The following is a 23,032-nucleotide window of genomic DNA, read 5'->3' on the forward strand; positions in this document are numbered from 1 at the left end:
TACTCACCCTGTAGATCAATACAAATTTCTAATTAAATCCAAAATACCCGATTTCTCATTGGGTTTGGGATATGGTTCCAAGAGACTTTTGGGGGTAGTTTTGCACAAGGTATCGACACCCCAGTTTTCATTGCGCTAGGCTAAAAAAGCTAATATGAGAGTCCGTTCTGAAAAATTCAAGGGGGCGACATTTAGGCATTTTGTTACGATTTTTCACAAGGTCGCAAAATTAGGTTTTTTTCCCTTCGAGGAGAAGTCGGTCTCGTAAAACAGGCCATTTCCTGTTCCCAGCAGGGGCGCCAGGCCTAATGGGTGATATTTCAATGTAGTCGAGTTCAGGCTGGGATACATTACGTATATGCCAAATATGAAAAAGATTGAACGTTGTATGGGGGAGTTATTACTCATTTTCTGAATTTGGTGTTTTGTCAAAAAAATGTCTGACTTTGGCACCCCATCAACTTTGGCACGATGAAAAAGTACATTGTATTTTTTTTTTCTACTACAGATGAAGTAGCAGAGTGTGAAGCAACAGCCTTAATGAGTCAAAGCAGTTCTTCACTGCAGTCATCAGATGAACCTATTTATCCCTAATATATTTCATTGAAAAGTATATAGTATTTTTTTCTCCCACAGAAGAAGTAGTTTTATCCATAATATATGTCATTGAAAAGTACATAGTATTTTTTTTCTCCCACAGAAGAAGTATCAGAGTGTGAACCCTTACCCTAAACCCTAACCCTAACACACACACACACAAAAAAAAACGCCCCGCACAGGTCAGCCCGTGAATGAAAACTCACCATTTTGATATGTGCAAATTTTAGTGATTTTTCGAGCATGTTCAGAACTTCAAATTGGCCATTTTCATTTGCCCTGAAGAAGCCCTAACCCTAAACCCTGACCCTAATCCCCAAATAAGCCCGATTTTGGTGCTCCGCCCAGGTCAGGCCCGTGAATGAAAACTCACCATTTTGATAACTTAACATCACATATGTCTCATGAAGAGTCTCACCAATTTTGAGGAGGATCCAACTAACTGCCTCGGCGCAGTGGTCTCAAACGTGCACCCTGGTTTTCGACAAAAATGGCATGATTTTCAATATTCAATCCAAAATATCCGATTTCCTGTTGGGTTTGGAATATGGGTGCAAGAGACTTTTTGAAGCATTTTGGCCCAAGGTATCGACCCCCCAAATTTCATCGCTCTACTTTGAAAAAACCTAAATGGAAAGGCCTTTTTTAAAAATTTCACGGGGCGCCATGAGCCATTTTTTGACATTTTTTCACAACATTGCCAAGTTATCGAAATTTTCGCGAATCCACATGTTTGTGCAAATTTTGGCGAGTTTTTGAGCATGTTAAGACCTCCAAATGGGCCATTGTGGGTTCAATTCTCCGCCCTGATGAACTCGTCTAAGTGTCCTTGAGCAAGACACTGAACCCCACGTTGCTCCTGGTGCAGCGTCACCAGTAGGTGGATGGCGAGATAGTGTAAAGCGCTTTGAGCGCCTTGGAAGGTGGAAAAGCGCTATATAAGTATAACACCATTCACCATTTTCATTTGCCATGAAGGAAGAATAATAATAATCCTTTGCAGAACAATAGGGCTTTGCACCATGTTGGTGCTCGGTCCCTATTAATAGTCGTTTGCATTCCAATAAGGTTCTCACACCACTTGTTGCTCGGACCCTAACTAAGATACCAACGGAAATGTAATTTATTGTGAATGTTGTGCGCTAGACAGTTGCTATTGCTAATGTCAATAGCATGCAGCTCAAAGCAGAATGGTAAATAACTAGCATGAAATTACGTGACAAAGTTGCTCACGTTTGAACAAATAGTGCTTTGTTTGAATCCAGAGTTCAGTATCTATTCGGCAGAAGTCTCACCTGCTGGTATTTTAAGTCTCGAATAATTGGGGAGGTGTTTTCACACTGATTAGCAGATTGTGCGCAGCAGCGGATCTCTGCGTGGTTTCAACACAAACATCACACGGAAACTGTGCGCTCTATACGCACAATTTCAGCGTCAATGTTATGAGGTGTGTGTGAAAAAATAACACACGTGAAACGATAGCACGCAATCTTGTTGCTGGATCATGTCCAATACCTGTTTAAAAGCAGCGGTTGTGTTTGAATGATGAAGACTTTTCTTCAAGGGCATCTCCGTACATTTTATTGACTCCTCACATATGAAAAACCATCCTGCAGTTTTTCCCCTCATTCATTTAAGCAAGTCTTGACTTGTGAATTTAATGATATTAGCACTCTAAATGGAAATAAGGCTCTCATTTAATCTATACAATAATTATCCTGTCAACATTTTATGTGCAACACATGCTAAGGTGCACTGAATCTCCCCCAGTATAAGACAAAACATATAGTTACAGTTACCGTGACAGTTACTTCATTGAAAAGCAAAGTGTTTCTATTAATAGTTACAGTCAGGGCCGGCCCAGCCTATACGCAGAATATGCAGCTGCTTAGGGCCCCTGATCACTAGGGGGCCCCCAATCTGGCAATTGTTTAATTTATATTCTATTTTGTTTACTACACTTTGCTTTATTTGACTTTTGTGAGTTTTGGTACTTGATTACAAGCGTAAAAAAATAAAAGTTCTTCCTTAACTTTTTTTTTTTCTTTTAGAAAAAGGTTTGGCGCTATCTACTGTAAGTACTGACAATCATTTGGGGTGAGAAGTTTGAAGTATGCAGTGCAACAAAATCTGATTAATATACAAAATATGGACGTATGGGTTGGATTGCATGTGTGGGTTTCACAAAATGGGGGGCCAAAAGTATGGGCCCCTTTGCATTATTTTGCCTTAGGGCCCGCAAATGGCCTGGGCCGGCCCTGTTTACAGAGGTACGAAAAAGTATCTGAACCTTTTGGGAATTTCTCAAATTTCTGCATAAAATCACCATCAAATGTGATCTGATCTTTGTCAAAATCACACAGATGAAAAAACAGTGGCGGCTTTAACTAAAACCACCCAAGCATTTATAGGTTTTCATATTTTAATGAGGATAGCATGCAGACACTGACAGAAGGGAGGGAAATACAGTGGGGCAAATAAGTATTTAGTCAACCACCAATTGTTGTTGTTGAAAAAGTTCTCCGACTTGAAAAGATTAGAGAGGCCTGTAATTGTCAACATGGGTAAACCTCAACCATGAGAGACAGAATGTGGAAAAAAAAGAGAAAATCACATTCTTTGATTTTTAAAGAATCCATTTCCAAATTAGAGTGGAAAATAAGTATTTGGTCACCTACAAACAAGCAAGATTTCTGGCTGTCAAAGAGGTCTAACTTCTTTTAACGAGGTCTAACGAGGTCCACTCGTTACCTGTACTAATGGCACCTGTTTTAACTCATTATCGGTATAAAAGACACCTGTCCACAACCTCAGTCAGTCACACTCCAAACTCCACTATGGCCAAGACCAAAAAGCTGTCAAAGGACAACAGAGACAAAACTGTAGACCTGCACCAGGTTGGGAAGACTAAATCTGCAATAGGTAAAACGCTTGCTGTAAAGAAATCAACTGTGGGAGCAATTATTAGAAAATGGAAGACATACAGGACCACTGATAATCTCCCTCGATCTGGGGCTCCATGCAAGATCTCACCCCGTGGCGTCAAAATGATAACAAGAACGGTGAGCAAAAATCCCAGAACCACACGGTTCACACCTAGTGAATGACCTACAGAGAGCTGGGACCACAGTAACAAAGGCTACTATCAGTAACACAATGCGCCGCCAGGGACTCAAATCCTGCACTGCCAGACGTTTCTCCCTGCTGAAGAAAGTACACGTCCAGGCCCGTCTGCCGTTCGCTAGAGAGCATTTGGATGGTCCAGAAGAGGACTGGGAGAATGTGTTATGGTCAGGTGAAACCAAAATAGAACTTTTTGGTAGAAACACAGGTTCTCGAGTTTGGAGGAGAAAGAATACTGAATTGCATCCGAAGAACACCATATCCACTGTGAAGCATGGGGGTGGAAACGTCATGCTTTGGGCCTGTTTTTCTACAAAGGGACCAGGACGACTGATCTGTGTAAAGCAGGGGTCCCCATCTGCCGGGCCGTGGACCGGTACCAGTCCGTGGCGCATTTGCTAACGGGCCGCACAGAAATAATAATTTAATAACGACCGCATTCTGGCCGCATTAACCCTGTGCCCCTGCTTAATACACCAATATCTCTGTCTACTCTAATACTACGGGATAGATTACAATGTTGTCATAGAAGTCTATTGATTGGACTGCTAGCAGTACATCTTGTTTGTCTATATAATATATCTATGTGCGCTTGTCCTCGATAAGAACGTATTACTAGGCCGCGGGCGCAGCACATTTGTTCCCGGAAATAATTAGCCCCCACACGAGCGACGATAACTGGAAAACAGACGTCTTTGGAGATATTTTTACGGCGAAAAGGGCACCTGACGAGCCTACTACTTCGAAGACCCACGAACTGCCAAGGAGTGGATTCGTGACCCGTTTGTGAATAAACAGAGAGATCGCAAATGACGGCGACCTTATTAAACGTACATTTGAGACAACAACTCTACCGAGGTTCTGGATTAAAGTCATTCTGGAATATCCTGACATCGCGACAAGAGCATTGAAAACCTTGCTACAATTTCCAACTTCGTATCTTTGTGAAGCGGGCTTCTTAATTAATTGTTTAACGACACGGCGAAGTCGTTAATGGTGAGCGCGGTGTGCAGCTTACATGGCAGGATGAATCTGAGGAGAACTTTTCTACAAGTCCTTCCATGATCAAACGTAAGTTAATATTCCTTTCTTTCAAGAAAGTTTGTAGTGTTTACTTTGGAATCGCTGCATTTGCGCATTTTGCGGCTATGTTTAACGTTATGCGCATGCGCAGAACCGCATCGTTGCAATTTTTGATGGGTTGCAAAATTTGTCAGAACACCGGTCCGTGAAAAAAAAGACCCAAATAACATCGGTCCGTGGTGCAAAAAAGGTTGGGGACCCCTGGTGTAAAGGAAAGAATGAATGGGGCCACGTATCAAGAGATTTTGAGTGAAAATCTCCTTCCATCAGCAAGGGCATTGAAGATGAGACGTGGCTTGGTCTTTCAGCATGACAATGATCCCAAACACACAGCAACAAAGGAGTGGCTTTGTAAGAAGCATTTCAAGGTCCTGGAGTGGCCTAGCCAGTCTCCAGATCTCAACCCCATAGAAAATCTGTGGAGGGAGTTGAAAGTCCGTGTTGCCCAACGACAGCCCCAAAACATCACTGCTCTAGAGGAGATCTGCATGGAGGAATGGGCCAAAATACCAGCAACAGTGTGTGAAAACCTTGTGAAGAGTTACAGAAAACGTTTGGCCTCCGTTATTGCCAACAAAGGGTACATAACAAAGTATTGAGATGAACTTTTGGTATAGACCAAATACTTATTTTCCACCATGATTTGCAAATAAAATCAAACAATGTGATTTTCTGGGTGTTTTTCCACATTCTGTCTCTCATGGTTGAGGTTTACCCATGTTGACAATTACAGGTCAGTCTAATATTTTCAAGTGGGAGAACTTGCACAACTAGTGGTTGACTAAATACTTTATTTCCCCCACTGTATGTTCACTGTTTGGGTGATGATCTTTGTGATTTTGCACCACCTAATGGCCAGTGTTACATAAGGTAGTAGCAGAAGAAAAATTAGACGTTTTTATAATGGGTGTTTCAATTACCTTTCATAATCAACCTTTAAAAAAAGCATATTGGCCTCAAACATCAGCTTACATAATCGGCTTTAGACATCAGCAATCGGCTGAATTTTCTAAAAATCAGTAATTAAAAATGCCATATCGGTCAACCTCTAGGTACCCACTATACTCTATAAGCACTATATCTGCAGGGGAGGTTCCCAGTACACTAAAAGTCAATGAGTGGAAGCTTTTACGCAGAATGACTGCAGTCAGAGAACAGTTTGTCTTTCTGGCCTCAGACTAATGTATTGATCAATAATCTACACGCCGGTTGCTCATTTCCGGGAACTTTTCCATTACGAAGCACAAAGATTCTCTAGCTAATTATGGAATTGCGCAGAAATATCCTGCGTGCCATTCAGACAAGTAACTTCACCGGCTTCCACACAATGACGCGCGCACATACATCGCCGCGGAAATAATAGCAAAGCAAAGTGCGATCAATGAGGCATAATTGGCGCCTTGCAGGTGCTGCACTCTCCAGCTGTGTGCTCCATCCGCCACCGTAGCAAAGCAGCAGAAGCTACAATGACAGTACATATGAGGTACTGGAGTTCAGAGCACTCTAAAAATACTCAGCCTTTAGAATTTGTATACAGGAAGTCCCCAGGTTATGAACGCATTGTCTGAAACGCAGCCGCTCTGCAACTGGTGTGCACTCACCGATTGACATTAACGGTCGTGTGGTGTATTCCAGCCTTTACAGTTACCGAGGATGTGAAAGCCCGCGTTACTACAATTTGTTTGAATGAAATTAAAGTTGTCTAATTTTGTCACGGTTTCCTGGGAGAGAGCCGAGCGGGAGGAGGGAAGAGGGTGGTGACGTCGTTGCAAACGCGACGATGATTGGCGAAGTGGCTCGGAGCGCTAGCATAGCATTCATGTTCCCGTTTGTATTAGCATTTAGCGTGGAGAGTGTCACATTAAACTCTCGGGCAACTATTTTTACAAGAGATGTCCCGATCGATCGGGTCTGATCACGTCATTTTCAAAGTATCGGAATCGGCAAAAAAAAATATCGGCCATGCCTTTTTTTAATATATATATATATTTTTGAATTCAATCGTTTTCTAATTGTATTTAACCTTACAGACATAATATGTTACACTCACCCAGAGTCTTTAGTTTAGGCTAAAGGTAGGGTTATCAAACTTATCCCGATAATGGCAGTGATTAATTTTTTTAAAAATGTATCACGTTAAAATATTTAACGCAATTAATGCATGCGTTGCACGACCCACTCACCCATTGTCGCGCTCAATCTGTAATGGCGCCGTTTTACCTATATAGAGAGATAAAAGGCAGCGTAAAATGAGTAGAGTGAATTTTGGCAGCCTTTGGAGCCTTTTTTTAATTGGCTAACGACTTACAATCCCTCTCCCTACAATTAGAAATATCATGGGAAGCAATGTGAGGAAGCAAGGTAGCAATTGATCTTTTTCTTAACACCTTATATTATTTCCCAATGCAGAGAAGATATATCAATTGGTAGCACTACGCACAGTCATGGTTCCACTTCCCATCATGCATTTGGGCATGGCTACAGTATCATTTACCGAAAGCTCAACAAATACACGAGATGGCAATATTTAGTCACAATATACAAAGTCAAAAGTCTTTCTATCCATGGATCCCTCTCACAGAAAAAATGTTAATAATGTAAATGCCATCTTGAGGATTTATTGTCATAATAAACAAATACAGTTCTTATGTATTGTATGTTGAATGTATATATTTGTCCGAGTTTTATTCATTTTTATCTTAATGCATTGCCAAAATGTATATGATCGGGAAAAATTATCGGGATTGATTGGAATTGAATCGGGAGCAAAAAAAAAAGCAATCGGATCGGGAAATATCGGGATCGGCAGATACTAAAACTAAAACGATCGGGATGCGATCGGGAGCAAAAAAATATGATCGGAACAATCCTAATTTTTACATAGAGTTCATGGTGTGCAGGTGGGTACAATCAGTGGAAAATAATGTCCTATTTTCCTGCTTAGTGTAAATTATCATCACCAAGTTGGCGTTGTCCTTGTAGACGCTACAATATAATACTAATTTGTAGAAGATGAAAAGTACGTCAGTTGCCCGGAGGACGCCGCCGTGGACAGGGACGAGCGGCCCGGAGGAAGCCGCCCCGGACAGGGAAGAACGGCCCGGAGGGAGCCGCCACGGACGCCACCAAGCCCGGACGCACGCGGACAAGTGTGTCTCCAGACCGAGAGCGTGAACTGATTCTAACATCCATCCATCCATCCATCCATCCATCCATCCATCATCTGCCGCTTAATCCAGGGTCGGGTCGCGGGAGCAGCAGTTTTAGCAGGGAAGCCCAGATTTCCTTCTCCCAGCCACTTCAACCAGCTCCTCCGGTGGGATCCCAAGGCGTTCCCAGGCCAACTGAGACACATGGTCTCTGCAGCGTATCCTGGGTCGTCCCCGGGGCCTCCCGCCGGTGGACATGCCTGGAACACCTCTCCAGGGAGGCGTCCAGGAGACATCTGAACCAGATGCCTGAGCCACCTCAACTAAGTCCTCTCAATGCGAGGACTACCGGCTCGACACAGAGTCCCTCCCAGTTGACCAAGCTTCTCAGCCGATCTCTAAGGGAGAGCCTGGACACCATGCGGAGGAAACGCATTTTGGCACCTTGGTATCTGAGATCTTGTTCTTTTGGTCATGACCCACAGCTCGTGACCATAGGTGAGGGTAAAACCGTAAATCGAGAGCTGAGCCGAAAGGCGAAGCTCCTTATTCACCACCGATCCGCGTGTCGATCTCCCGCTACCTTCTACCCTCGCTCCTGTACAAGACTCTAAGATACTTGAACTCCTCCACCTTTTTCTGGCTGAGGACCATGGTCTCGGATTTGGAGGAGCTGATCTTCATCCCTACTGCTTCGCACTCGGATACGAACCACTCCCGTGAGAGTTGTAGGTTACGGCTTGATCAAGCCAACAGCACCATATCATCTAACAAAAAGCAGAGATGCAATGCTGAGGCCACCAAACCGGAAAACCTCAATGTTTCGGCTGCACCTACAAATTCTGTCCAAAAAAATTATGAACAGAATTGGTGACAAAGGGCAGCCTTGGCGGAGTCCAACCCTTACTGGGAACTAATTTGACTTACTGCCGGCAATGGGGACCAAACTGTGACACCGGTCGTACAGGGACCGAACAGCCCTTTCCAAGTGGCTCAGTGCCATGTACTCCTAGAGCACCCCCCACAGGACTCCCTGAGACACACGGTCGAACGCCTTCTCCAAATCCACAAACCACATGTAGACTGGTTGTTGAGCAAAAGCCCATGAACCCTCGAGGAGCCTGCTGAGGGTGTAGAGCTGGTCTACTGTTCCACGGCCGGGACTTAAACCACACTGCTCCTCCTGAATCCGAGATTCGATTTCCTGACAGACCCTCCTCTCCAGCACCCCTTAATAGACTTTGCAGGGGAGGCTGAGGAGTGTGATCCCTCTGTAATTGGAACACACCCTCCGGCGTCCCTTCTTAAAGAGGGGGACCACCACACCAGTCTGCCAATCCAGAGGCGCTGTCTCCGATGCCCACGCGATGTTGTAGAGGTGTGTCAGCCACGAGAGCCCCACAAAATCCAGAGCCTTTAGGAACTCCGGGCGGATGTCATCAACCCCCGGGGCAATGCCACTGAGGACTTTCCAACCACCTCAGTGACTTCGACTCCAGAGATAGGAGAGCCCAGCTCGGAGTCCCCAGACTCTGCTTCCTTAAAGGAAGGCGTGTCGGTGGAATTGAGGTTTTCGAAGTATTCTCCCCACCGATTCACAACGTCTCAAGTCGAGGTCACCAGTACCCCATCTCCACTATACACAGTGTTAATGGTGCACTGCTTTCCTCTCCTCAGACACCAGATGGTGGACCAGAATTTCCTCAAAGCCGTCCGGAAGTCATTTTCCATGGCTTAGGAGTTTTGCCTCGGTGACCGCCGAAGCTGCAGTCCGCTTGGCCAGCCGCTACCTGCCAGCTGCCTCCGGAGTCCCACAGGCCAAAAAGGCCCGGTATGCCTCGTTCTTAAGCTTGACGGCATCCCTTACCACCAGCGGGTTCGGGGATTGCTGCCACAACAGGCATCAACCACCTTACGACCACAGCGCCAATCTGCCGCCTCAACAATGGAGGTGCGGAACATTGCCCACTCTGACTCAATGTCCCTTACCTCCCCCGGGACAAGGGAGAAGTTCTGCCGGAGGTGGGTGTTGAAGCTCTTTCTGACGGGGGATTCTGCCAGACGTTCCCAGCAGACCCTCACAATGCAGGCCTGCCAGATCGGAGCCAACACACCACCAGGTAGTGATCAGTTGACAGCTCCGCCCCTCTCTTCACCCGAAAGTCGATCATCAAACTGCGGCCTAAGGTGTCCTGGTGCCAAGTGCACATATGGACACCCCATGTCTGAAAATAGTGTTCGTTATGGACAAACCATGACGAGAATAGAAATCCGATAACAGAACACTACTCGGGTTCTGATCGAAGGGGGCCGTTCCTCCCAATCACGCCCCTCCAGGTCTCACTGTCATTGCCCACGTGAGCATTGAAGTCCCCCAGGAGAACGAGGGAGTGCCCAGAGGGGGCGCTCTCCAGAGTCCTACGGTCCAAAAAGACCCGGTAGGCCTCCTTCTTCAGCTTGACTGCATCTCTTACCGATGGTGTCCATTATGACTTAAAATGTTATTGTTCTTAAATGGTTTTTAGAGTCTTTAAAATAAATAAGTGCTTTTCAAGTCAACAGTTTGGAGTCCCTTTTCTGGTGTTGGAACCAGGTCGATATCAAAAAACCCTTCGCATCCCCCACTCCGAGTGTCACAGAGGCACCGCTGTATTCAGTATTTTTGACATGGTGTAGCTGTAGCCAGTCTCCAGCGCCCAGCCCCCATCGCATATGCGGCCGTGTGAGTGCCAGCCAGCAGAGTGCATTCATCATTTAATATGCCTCATTAGGAATTCCCGCGCTTGAACTGTTGGGCCTACAGCTGCATCCACTTGGATGAAATTAATCAATGCGCGTATGTGTCGTCTTGTTTTTTTGTTTTTTCGCATTCAGGTTGCGTCCTGCGTGAATGAAAGCACTTGGTGCAGTTAATTCATGTGAGAACCTTCACCTTCTCCCTATCTTCACGACTCTCCTCCTCTCTCTTCACCTTTGGTTTCTTTCTACTTTCCCAGAATAGACCTGATCCTCTCCATCCAGAAGGAAAGATAAATCTTCCTTAGCTTTCCCTGGCGCACAGGACCGTTTGAAAAAAAGAAGCAAAGGTGTGAAGTTAAGTGGAAGGGAAAGGAGTGAGACGGTAATGATAAGGAGCCATGAGAGCACTCTTATACTTGAGTGGATTGTCCAATAAGTGTAAATGTAATGACTAAGGACTGATTTATGCGTCTGCGTTCGGTTGACGGCGGAGGGACAGCCAGAGGTGGGTAGTCACCAGAGGTGGGTAGTAACGCGTTACATGTACTCCATTACATTTACTTGAGCAAATTGAGAAAAATATACTTCTAAGAGTTGGTTTACTAAGCCATACTTTATACTTTTACTTGAGTAGATTTGCGAAAAACGCTACACAAGAGTTGTTACATTTTTCTTTACATATTAGCAGTGTTGGGCAATATCTTTAAAAAAGTAATTAGTTATAGTTACTCACTACTTCTTCCAAAAAGTAACTGAGTTAGTAACTGAGTTACTCTATTAGTAAAAGTAACTAGTTACCAGGGAAAGTAATTACTTCCGTTACCTTAAAATGAAGTTGTTGTATGTCAAAGAATTTGAAATTTTCTGAGCAGTATTCGAGTCAGTTGAATAGAAAAGAACAGACAGGTAGTTAATCGCAATTCACCAGCAACAGATTTATCCTACACTTGAAGTGCAACAAAAATAAACAGTAAACAATACAAGCCCTGCAAGTAGGACTCAACGGGCCCTCGGGAGTCCTGTGTCTATTTCTACAATTTCTTTTGGGTGATTTTTTTCTGGGGGTCATTAGGTTTTTTTCCCTTCCAGGGGAGTCGGTCTCGTAAAAAAGGCAATTTCCTGTTCCCAGCAGGGGGCGCCAGGCCTAATGTGTGATATTTCAATGAAGTCGAGTTCAGGCTGGGATACATCACATACATGCTAAATATGAAAAAGATTGAACGTTATATGGGGGAGTTATTAGACATTTTCTGAATTTGGTGTTTTGTCATAAAAATGTCCGACTTTGGCACGATGAAAAATACATCGTATCTTTTTTTTCTCCTACAGATGAAGTAGCAGAGTTTGAAGCAACAGCCTTAATGAGTCAAAGCAGTTCTTCACTGCTGTCATCAGATGAACCAATTTATCCCTAATATATTTCATTGAAAAGTACATAGTATTTTTTTCTCCCACAGAAAAAGTAGCAGAGTGTGAACCCTAAGCCTTAATCCTAACACAAAAAAAAAAAAAACGCCCCGCGCAGGCCAGGCCCGTGAATGAAAACTCACCATTTTGATATGTGCAAATTTTGCTGAGTTTTCGAGCATGTTCAGAACTTCAAATTGGCCATTTTCATTTGCCCTGAAGAAGCACTAACCCTAAACTCTAACCCTAATCCCCAAATAAGCCCGACTTTGGTACTCCACCCAGGTCAGGCCCGTGAATGAAAACTCACCATTTTGATAACTTAACATCTCATATGTCTCATGAAGAGTCTCACCAATTTTGAGGAGGATCCAACAAACTGCCTCGGCGCAATGGTCTCAAACGTGCACCCTGGTTTTCAACAAAAATGGCATGTTTTTTAATATTCAATCCAAAATACCCGATTTCCTGTTGGGCTTGGAATATGGGTGCAAGAGACTTTTTGAAGCATTTTTGCACAAGGTATCGACTCTCCAAATTTCATCGCTCTACGTTGAAAAAACCTAAATGGAGAGGCCTTTTATTTTAAATTCCAGGGGGCGCCACTGAGCCATTTTTTGACATTTTTTCACAACGTTGCCAAATTATCGAAAATTTCGCAAATCCGCATGTTTGTGCAAATGTTGGTGAGTTTTTGAGCATGTTAAGACCTCCAAATGGGCCATTTTCATTTGCCATGAAAAAAGAATCATAATAATCCTTTGCAGAACAATAGGGCCTTCGCACCTGTTGGTGCTCGGGCCCCAATAATAAAATAACAATCAGCAGTAAACAATATAAAGTGAGTTTAATCAATTAAATCTAACTCTCACAACCTGAGACAACTGGTCAAGTAGACATAGCCTACTGTACTTCAAGTATTTTGACTTGAAATAGTGTTTATATCTCCACCTCGTAAAGGACAAATTTTCCTCCGAATGCTCTGCCATCATATCCCTCTGCATCTGTTTTGCGTGTGTGTGTTTGCCGCACGCGCTGCTCCGATTTGTGCGTGAAAACACCGGCTCTGATTGGCTTACCATGACACATGGCTCTAAACCTCAGCCAATCACAATCACTTCCATCGCACCTATCCAGGTGGTGCATTCAGGTAGCCTCGTCCCCCTACACCTCCCGCCACCCTCAAAGCGTCTGCCGTCCTCAAGATGGAAGCAGCATTCTTGCTGGCTGACAGTGGGGGATGGGAACGAGGCTAACATTCAGGTGTAGCAAAAACAGAAACGTTAGCAAGCTTTGGAAAGCATTGTCTAATTGAATAAGCAGGGACAAACAGCCTGGAGTCGTAAGAAGTACGTGCTGTAATATTCTGATACAGAATTATCCGAGGCGCCCTAAAGTGCACACGGCGGCAATATTGTTTTGCTCACATGATGCAGGAATGAGTTAGAGACACAGCCTGCCGAGAGCCGTACGTTTGTGTTAAAGAGCATACGACAGGAGAAAAAAAAGTCTTAAATAGCAATATTATGTGAATTAGAATCATATTTTGAGACGATTCGACTATATACAACAACTTAGCAAAGCGCAGATGACGAGAAATTAGTCTTTTAATCTGCCGGTTAGCCACGCCTACCATTCGGGGGCTCTAGCGTCCCGAACAGGTGGATGATGTCAGCAGGTGACTGGGCTCATCGGTTTTACTATTCAGCCCATTGAGGGGGGATTATTCAGAACGAGGAAAACGCGACGAAGAGAGCCGCAAAATGTCATTGTTTCCCTCTCTCTACTCCAATATTTTTACAGGATATTCTTTTTATCCAAGTATTTTCCCCAATAGCTAAATGAATGGCTTGAGAAGGACCAGTCAGCCCGTCGAGGGGGAACTATTCACAACGAGGAAAACGCGACAAAGAGAGCTGCAAAATGTCATTGTTTCTGGCTCTTCAATATTTTTACAGGATATTCTTTTTATCCAAGTATTTTCCCCAATTGCCAAAGAAATGGCATGGTCATGACAAATAACAGTCTTTTGCTAAATGGAATATGAAATAATAAAAATGCACTTATTCAGGACATGGCAAAATTACTCCATAATGGTCAAAACTGTCAACTTCACCTTCACTGTCGCACCTCCCGCACGATATTTTATAACGCCTAAATCGGACATACAGTATGTCATTTCCCTTCCCCGGCTTTGGAGAATGTAAACAAACCAAGAGGCGTGACAGCTAGCCGACATGCTAACCCGAACCGAGTGATGTTTCAAAGTCTTCGAAGCGGAAAATCACACATAACTAGCCCGGATTATTTGACATGACGACTGGGTTGTCGATTGTCTTTGCGGATCGGCAAACCGCCTGGCGGAGAGCAATTTACAGTTCGTTCCCCGCTTTTATATATGCCTATCAATGATCAAACGTAAGTAGTCCTTTATTTAAAGAAAGTTTGTAGTGTTTACTTTGTAATCGCTGTATTCGTATTTGACATCATACAAAACAAGATGTTTACTCACTTCCTCGTGAGTCCAATGGTCCCACAGTAGTAGGGCTTGTTTTGGCCAATATCCACGGTGAATGGGGACCTTTTGAAACTCCAAAAAGGCGCACACGCCTCTCCCTCATAAAGCAAGATTTTTCTGCAGCCGTTTGACTGGCATGATGCGAAAAATAAACGTATTAATCTGCAAAATCAGCTGAATCCTTAGTCCTCATACGCAACAGTACGGCTGTTTAGTGAAGAGGACGCCTTTACCCGTACACATCACAGCGCCCTCCTCCTCAATGCAAGACCGAAGATGGAAGTCACTCATTTTCATGGCGCGGGATTCAAAAAACATAAATAAATATAGCGATCGCTTCCACACACATCCAAGCGGTCCATATCATTCAGGAGCGTAAAATACCACATGTATTATGAAATAAACATGCTTTTTCGTGTCACATGCACTTTAATGTTGAAGTTATATGTGCTATTAAAGAAACAGAGTGCCAGCATGTCCTGGGGGGTATACAGTATCTTTGCTATACATAAAAAGCACAAAACAAAACACGTGCGCTATTCTCGAACCTGAACGCACCCAAAGTCTTGGATGACAAATAAACAGAGCAGAGTAGACTCGCTAGTAAGTAACACACCGCTTTTGAATGTCAGTAACAGTAACGGCGTTGTAACGGCGGAAAAAATAATTAGTTAGATTACCCCGTTACTGAAAAAAAAAAAAACGCCGTTATGTAACGGCGTTGTTCCCAACACTGCATATTAAAAAGGATTTATTTTTTTTAGCTCTACCAATTTCATCAATGAGAAGTCGCAACAATAGGTTCTTCACATTTATCCAACCCAGTTTCTCCTTCCTCCAGGGAGAGGAAAAAAATTTGAACTTGCCTACGAGATGCCTACAAATCAACAGGACGCGAACCCGAAATCCCCCCAGATCAACAGGAAGTGACCCGATATGAACAGGAAGTCCGAGATGCCTCAATATCAAGAGGAAGTGATCCGATATACCAACCATCACAGCAAAGCTAGCATCGCAATTTCTCCAGAAATGGCATTTTCAAGTTCATTTTTTCTATTTGGGTGTAATTTTGGTCTGGTTTAGCTAGTTTTGATACTGTATCATTACAGGCTTAATTTTCTAGTTATTACTTCCGACTCCAAAACATTCTTCTCACCATGACTAAGCACAAACAAGTGTAACTTACCTCAGTGAGGTGCGGGTTGGGGTTGAATCCACACTGATTGCACACAGTGGACTTACACTGCGTGCAAGTGTTGTAGTTGGGCACAGCTGGAGGGTTGGAGAGCTCCGTAGTGGTGCACACCGGACAAAGTTTGCTCTTTGGCATGGGAGCAATCTGTGGCACCGAGTAGGGCGAGGTGGGTGTCATGCCGCGGTCCGGCGACACCGAAGGAGATCGACCCGTCCTGGAGCTGCCCGAACTGTTAAAGTCGACTTGGAGGTTTCGACGGGAGGCGTGCTGGCCGGGACTCTGTCCTGCGTGGACTCCCATGCCGCCGGCAGCTGGACTATGACTCATTCCGTGACTGGCCGCCTGACCCTGCCCTGACTGCATTTGACGGGGTGAGGTCGGAGTCTCGTGGGTGGCCAGGCGGTAGGGCTCGCCACTTCGAGAGCCAATTCCGCCTCCGGTAGCCATTCCTCTTCCTATTCCACCTCCCGTTCCCGTACTCATCCCACTCCCCATGCCTCCCATTCCTGCCATCCCTCCTCCACTGTGAACTCCCTGTTGCATGCCAGGCGTGGGGCTGCCCCTTTGACCCATTGGTCCCCTAGAAGAGAAGAAGAAAACAAATTATACAAATAATTTGGGGCTTTCTTTGTCTTTGTGCAAATGTATATTGCAAGTAGCATGAATCACTGTATGTCTCCAGATCTGAACCCGATTGAGCACTTGTGGGGAAATCTGGAGAGACTACTGGAACGTCCCTTTCCTTTTTTTTTTCCTTATTAGGCAAAAGCAGTGAGCAAGAAGGTTATATGGGGGGGACAGTAAGGAAGGAAGCGGACAGAAGAGGAGAAGAAAAAACAACAACAACAAATACAGGTAGTGAAGGAATTCAGCCTCCCTGCCAAGCCACACAGTAACGGTACTAGGCTGAGACCGCTCCGTGAGTCAACCGGGAGGATCCAAAATTCCGCGCGTTCCCCTCCTGTGTTAACTCTTTGTACTGACTCTTATGTTCCAAAAGTCCGAAGAAGGCTCACCGAAAACAGGTTGACAAATTATTCGTTGACAGTGGTCAAAAAACAAGGCATAACAGACGACGGAGGGACAATTCTGGATCATGGGTCGTCAAAACAACGGCTACATAGAAATGTTCCCGAGCTGCGACAGTTTATCTCAGTGTCCAGTCTTTTTGAAAGCTGCGGTGGAGTGGGCCGGGCCGAAGGTATGGCTGGGTGTTGTCTTGGTATCATCCCTCTGTGGCCGGTTTTGGACGGTTAGGTTCGTGCGTCATCCTTCGTGGCTGGGACGTGGTTGCCACAGCGACCGACGCCAGTCTTGACGTCCCAAGCGCCTGCTATCAACTTATTATCCTGGCTGGGCAAGATGCTATTTGTTTTAGGACAGAGCGCCCTGCTCTTTTGTCCTGGAGTGGCCGGGAGAACTGGTTGCAAGAGTTGGTGCGTCAAGCTTGCTCGTGACGCACACGTTGGGCTTCTGTGATAAGATGGCGTTGTGTATTCTGCTTCTTTTCAATAAACTAAGGTGTAAGTGCTTTTTATTTTATATTAGGTGTGTTAGAGTAGTACAAACAGTCCTACAGTACATATGAGAAACAATACTATTCCCTGATTGATTATATTAAGTGTGTGAGAGTAATGCAAACAGTTATATGGTGTGTGCGAGATAGGTAACTATTCCCTTCGGTAGTCCCCGAGTTACGACATACCGTACTTCTGTGATTTTGACTTTACAACGCATTACGAGTCTCATGTGCCATTTTGTCTCCAGTGTTTGTTTTTATGTAGCGCAAACAGTACCTTATTTCACCACTTGGTATCTTATTTTTTCCTTCATTTTATCAATATGACTTTTTTGCCTTTTGGTGGAATGTGTATTTGATCATAATCTTGACTTTTGTTTTGTGATGCATGCTTTTGTTTTGGCGCAGGAAGCGTAGTGCAGTTTGTACTTCCACACGCGAGTAAGAGTGAATGTGCACACTAAGAAAATCGCACGCACACAATGAAGAGCTCACTACAAAGAAGTCGCGCAGCCAAGTGAGAGAGTGGAAAGATTATAGCTTAGCTCGCTGTCTAGCTAGGACTTAGCTCCAATGTCTCGGAGAGGACAGTGCAATGATGTATAGTACTTGTTTTTAAATACCCTAATTTTCGCACTATAAGGCGCACCTGACTATAAGCCGCCACCCACCAAATTTGACACAAAAACGGCATTTGTTCATAGATAAGCCGCGCTGGACTATAAGCCGCAGCTGTCCTCACTTCATTATGGGATATTTACACTAAAAGATATTAACCGGTAACACTTTATTTGACCATGATGCTTTGAACCAATTGGCTGCAAAGCCTCAATGCTTCAAGAAGCTTCATTTGGCCATCAGTGATCCCTTAGGGGAGACGGTCAACCTCTGCTGCTACTTGCTGTCAACAATGTTGTCGTCCAACATGCCTCCTAGCATACATTGCAGTGCTACAGATGTGAATAACAATCAAAGCTCATGTTCTGTGCTAAATATTTCTTCAGACACTGTTCCAGTTGTTTCATTAATTGCTAGTTATGGTTTTTGGTAACACATTATTTGACAGTGGCGCCATAAGACTGTCTTTGGACAATCATAATTATGACATGACACTGTCCTGAGCATTAATGAATGCTGATACCAGATGTCATTTAGTGTTATCCGGCAAATTACCTCACTTTTGAATGGATGTAAAAGATCCAACCTGGACATTAAAGGAGTTAGTGACATAATTTGCTGAATGACACTTGCATAAGGCCATTATGACGTAAGCATTCAGTAATGCCCATGATAGTGTCATGTCATAGTTATGACCCAAATAAATCAACAAATAAGCCGCACTGGACTATAAGCCACAAGCATCAAAATGAAGGAAAAAAGTAGCAGCTTATAGTCCAAAAATTACGGTAGTTATTTTGAGAGTTAGGGGGTATTTAGTAGTACTTAGTAACTCCTTCAGACCTTAGCATGCTGCTGAAGGACATGACGCGTTTATGTCTTTAAATCAATAAATACACTGAATTTAGTTGCTATTACCACTTCTGGGAGATGATTGGACGAAACTTTACCCATCGAAATCAAATCATGAGGTTTAGCACGCCCTTTATGCTATTTTTGGCTCTTTGAAAATAGCTGAGACAAAACGCAACTTCAAAAAGGCAAACGTAAGTGGTCATTTCTCATTAAAATATAACTTTAACATTAAAAATAACCAGTAAAGACATGAAATATCCCTGACCAATTGCAATTTCTTCTGGTATTTGAGTAGATTAAAAAAAAAAAATTTTTTTTCCCCATGCAGAAAAAATGCGGGTCTGAAGGGGTTAAAGCTAGGTACACTAGGTAACTTTTCAGTTTTGGTCAATTTTAGCGATGTCGGTGGACAAAAGCGGTAGCCAGTGAAAGCTAGGCCAATGTTTATTCTTGAGTCTTGAGTATCCGTTTATCCCTGGTAGCCTCCCTTTTTTTTCCTCTTCGGACAAAAGTTTTTGTCTCTTTTGTTGCTCTGCCATCTGTGCAGAATTCGCGCGAAAGCGTTCGCATCGACTTCTGTCTTTATAATTAAAGGGCAAAGTGACGTATGCTGTAAAGCAGTCACCACATTTGTAGTTTTTTGTGGATAAGGTTCCTGCCACCCTCCTCAAAGTTAATTTGTGCCAGTGAAAGCAGTACAGACCCCCTCAAGATTTAATGAAGTGTCATTCAACTAGTTGTCAGTCGACATATCATCACAAATGTTGTTAAAATATTTTTATTAAGATTGAAAAGTTACCTACTGTTTCTTTAAAGGGTTAATGCCGACTTACGTGGAAATCGTGTTACATTGTCAGTGTAGGAATGGAACTCGTTCGTAACCCGGGGGCTACCTCTACATTGTTAAACTCCAATTCTACCTAGTGACAGAGTGGGGCTAACATTAGGTAATTATGTTTACCCCTTGACACCATGTGGGGGGCCTGATAACCGAGGAGAAAGAGGAGGAGTCAAAAGGAGACTTGATTAGGCAGGTGATTAGGCCACACCTCATCCCAGAGCTCAAGCATAGGGGCCACCGCCATCATCCATGGGACCCAGGGCGCCCCCCCGGACCATCCGTGCCCCCATAAACCGGCCCTCGGGGAAGGGACAAGGGGACGCACCACCGCCCGCCGACACGGATCCCCAGCCAACGCCGCAACCCCCAACCAATGTGGCAGACTGCTGGACCCCCATGGCCCACTAGGTCCAGGGCAGGACAGGATCCCCACCCGGATAGGGCGACAACCGCCATCACCCCCAGGACCCAGGACGGTCCCCCGGACCATCCGTGCCCCCATAAACTGGCCCTTGGGGAACAGACAAGGGGACGCACCACCACCACCACCCACCGACACAGATCCCCAGCCACCACTGCAACCCCCCAATCAATGTGGCAGACCGCTGGACCCCCATGGCCCACTAAGCCCAGGGCAGGACAGGATCCCCACCCGTATGGGACAACAACCGCCATCACGCCCCCCCCCCCCCCCCCCCCGGACCCAGGACGGTCCTTCGGACCATCCGTGCCCCCATAAACCGGCCCACGGGGAACGGACAAGGGGACACGCCAACACCACCGCCCACCAACACGGATCCCCAGCCACCACCGCAACCCCCCAACCAATGTGGCAGACCGCTGGACCCCCATGGCCCACTAAGCCCAGGGTAGGACAGGATCCCCTCCCGGATGGGGCAACAACCGGCATCACCCCCGGGACCCAGGACGGATGCCCGGACCATCCGTGCCCCCATAAACCGGCCCTCGGGGAACGGACAAGGGGACGCGCCACCACCGCCGCCCGCCGACACGGATCCCCAGCCGCCACCACAACCCCCCAACCAATGTGGTAGACCGCTGGACCCCCATGGCCCACTAGGCCCAGGGCAGGACAGGTTCCCCACCCGGATGGGGCGACAACCTGCCGGCATCCAGCCAGCGATCCGTGCCGGGGCCCAAGGAGGATTTTCTGCCTGGGTATCCTCTCTGCACTCCGGCGCGGGTCGCTGGCTGGGTGCCGGTGGCTCGGACGGGTATCGTCTGCTCCGGGTGGGGATCCTGTCCTGCCCTGAGCCGTGGGGGGGCCGCAATGTTCCGTGTAGGTTGGGGGGGCTATCCTGTGGTGCGTCCCCTGATCCCGTTCCTGTAGGTCAGTTGATGTGAGCGTGGATTGTCCGGGGTACCAACCTGGATCCCGGGGGGATGATGGTGGCCCCCTTGCTGGCGCTGCGGGAGTAGGGACCACCTCAACATATAAAAGAGGCGTCATTCAACCAGTTGTCAGTCAACATATCAGCACAAATGTTATGAAATTATTTTATAAAGGTTGCTTTAAATGTTCTGTAATTCTAACCGACACTCAAAAACTGCTGGACAGTCATGTCAAGATCCTATGAAGCCATTTTTTTATATGTGTCTAAAAACATGAAATATATTTGAAGATGAGTAGTCAAGACACGTCTGTTGTTATTGTTCTGGGAAAGGTTCCGCTCTTAGTGAGTAGGCGGCTAGAAATTCAGCGTGCGCCGAGTAAACGATGCTCTCTTTGCTTGTGCGTATAAAATCGGGGAGGAAATGAGAAAGATGTTTATCTGCTTTAGTGGTGCTGCAGCTGCTTGAATTTATCTTTTCCATCTCATTGCTGCATCAGCTGATTCATCAACTGGCTGGTTGGACACAGTGGAAATAATCCAAGAATATATGTCAATCTTTGGAGAATTTTCGACATCTAATCAACAGTAATGCCTTTCGACCACCTTCTGTTAGTTAATTTACTGTAGGGTTTTTTCATAGATGCTCTTTGAGAAGTACAAAAAGTACGCACGAACCTGAATCATAAAGATTTTATAGTTTCAAGACTGTACCGAGAGTAGAAAAGCAGTTGCCTCCGTGTATGAAGACATTTTTACACGAGCAAATGCCTGGTTGGAAAGGGTCGAACGGCAAGTCAGCAGGAGAGTGCTCTAACTAGCGAACTTCACACATGAACGCTACTCTCGTCTTATCCCGTCTTTCCTGTTCATTTTGCGTTTGCTGCTCATTTTGTCAAATTTTGACAGGGCTGTCCTACTCATTAATGTTCTGCTCAGGTTCAAATTGGAAGGACAGAACCAACTACATTTCTCACATTCCTGCATAAAGTCACCATCAAATGTGATCTGATCTTTGTCAAAATCACACAGATGAAAATAAAGTGTTTGCTTTAACTAAAACCACCCAAGCATTTATAGGTTTTCTTATTTTAATGAGGATAGCATGCAAACAATGACAGAAGGGGGGAAAATAAGTAAGTGAATCCTCTGCATAAGGAGACTTAAAGAGCAATCGAAACCAATTTTTGCCAAAAATTTTAAGTTAGGTGTGTGCCCAATCACTGATGAGTGGTTTAAAGCTGCCCTGCCAAATGCTTAACAAACTGTTAACAAATACTTCACAAATCAACAATAAATCATTTATCAACAGTTTACTAATAATCTATTAACTAGTAAAACGGATAGTTATTATAAAGTGTTACCCATTTGTCTTCCACACATGACGTGTGTTACTCCCAAACAATTCAACTTTGGTTTAATCAGTCCACAAAATATTTTGCCAAAACGTCCGTGGAGTGTCCAACTGCCTTTTTGCAAATATTAAACGAGCAACAATGTTTTTTTTTTTAAGACAGCAGTGGCTTCTTCTGTGGAGTCCTCCCGTGAACACCATTCTAGGCCATGTTTTACATACAGTGGGGCAAATAAGTATTTAGTCAACCACTAATTGTGCGAGTTCTCCCACTTGAAAATATTAGAGAGGCCTGTAATTGTCAACGTGGGTAAACCTCAACCGTGAGAGACAGAATGTGGGAAAATCACATTATTTGATTTTTAAAGAATTTATTTGCAAATCATGGTGGAAAATAAGTATTTGGTCAATACCAAAAGTTCATCTCAATACTTTGTTATGTACCCTTTGTTGGCAATAACGAAGGCCAAACATTTTCTGTAACTCTTCACAAGCTTTTCACACACTGTTGCTGGTATTTTGGCCCATACCTCCATGCAGATCTCCTCTAGAGCACTGATGTTTTGGGGCTGTCGTTGGGCAACACAGACTTTCAACTCCCTCCTCACCCCATGGAGTCAAAATGATATCAAGAATGGGGAGCAAAAATCCCAGAACCACACGGGGGGACTTCGTGAATGAC

At 44.8% G+C, this 23,032-nt stretch overlaps 1 protein-coding gene across 6 annotated transcripts in view; it reads right to left on the reverse strand.

Annotated features, from left to right (window-relative positions):
* Nucleotides 1–23,032, reverse strand: part of bsna (bassoon presynaptic cytomatrix protein a) — a 197,031-nt gene that overhangs the window by 163,931 nt on the left and 10,068 nt on the right. For all 6 annotated transcript variants that reach the window (XM_057858314.1, XM_057858307.1, XM_057858297.1 and 3 more), the window contains exon 2: nt 15,803–16,391. In XM_057858314.1, coding sequence (XP_057714297.1) covers nt 15,803–16,391 — 589 coding nt within the window. The remainder of the gene's footprint in view (nt 1–15,802; nt 16,392–23,032) is intronic.

This window comes from Corythoichthys intestinalis, chromosome 2 (assembly GCF_030265065.1).
Source record: "Corythoichthys intestinalis isolate RoL2023-P3 chromosome 2, ASM3026506v1, whole genome shotgun sequence".
In the NCBI taxonomy this organism is placed as follows: domain Eukaryota; kingdom Metazoa; phylum Chordata; class Actinopteri; order Syngnathiformes; family Syngnathidae; genus Corythoichthys; species Corythoichthys intestinalis.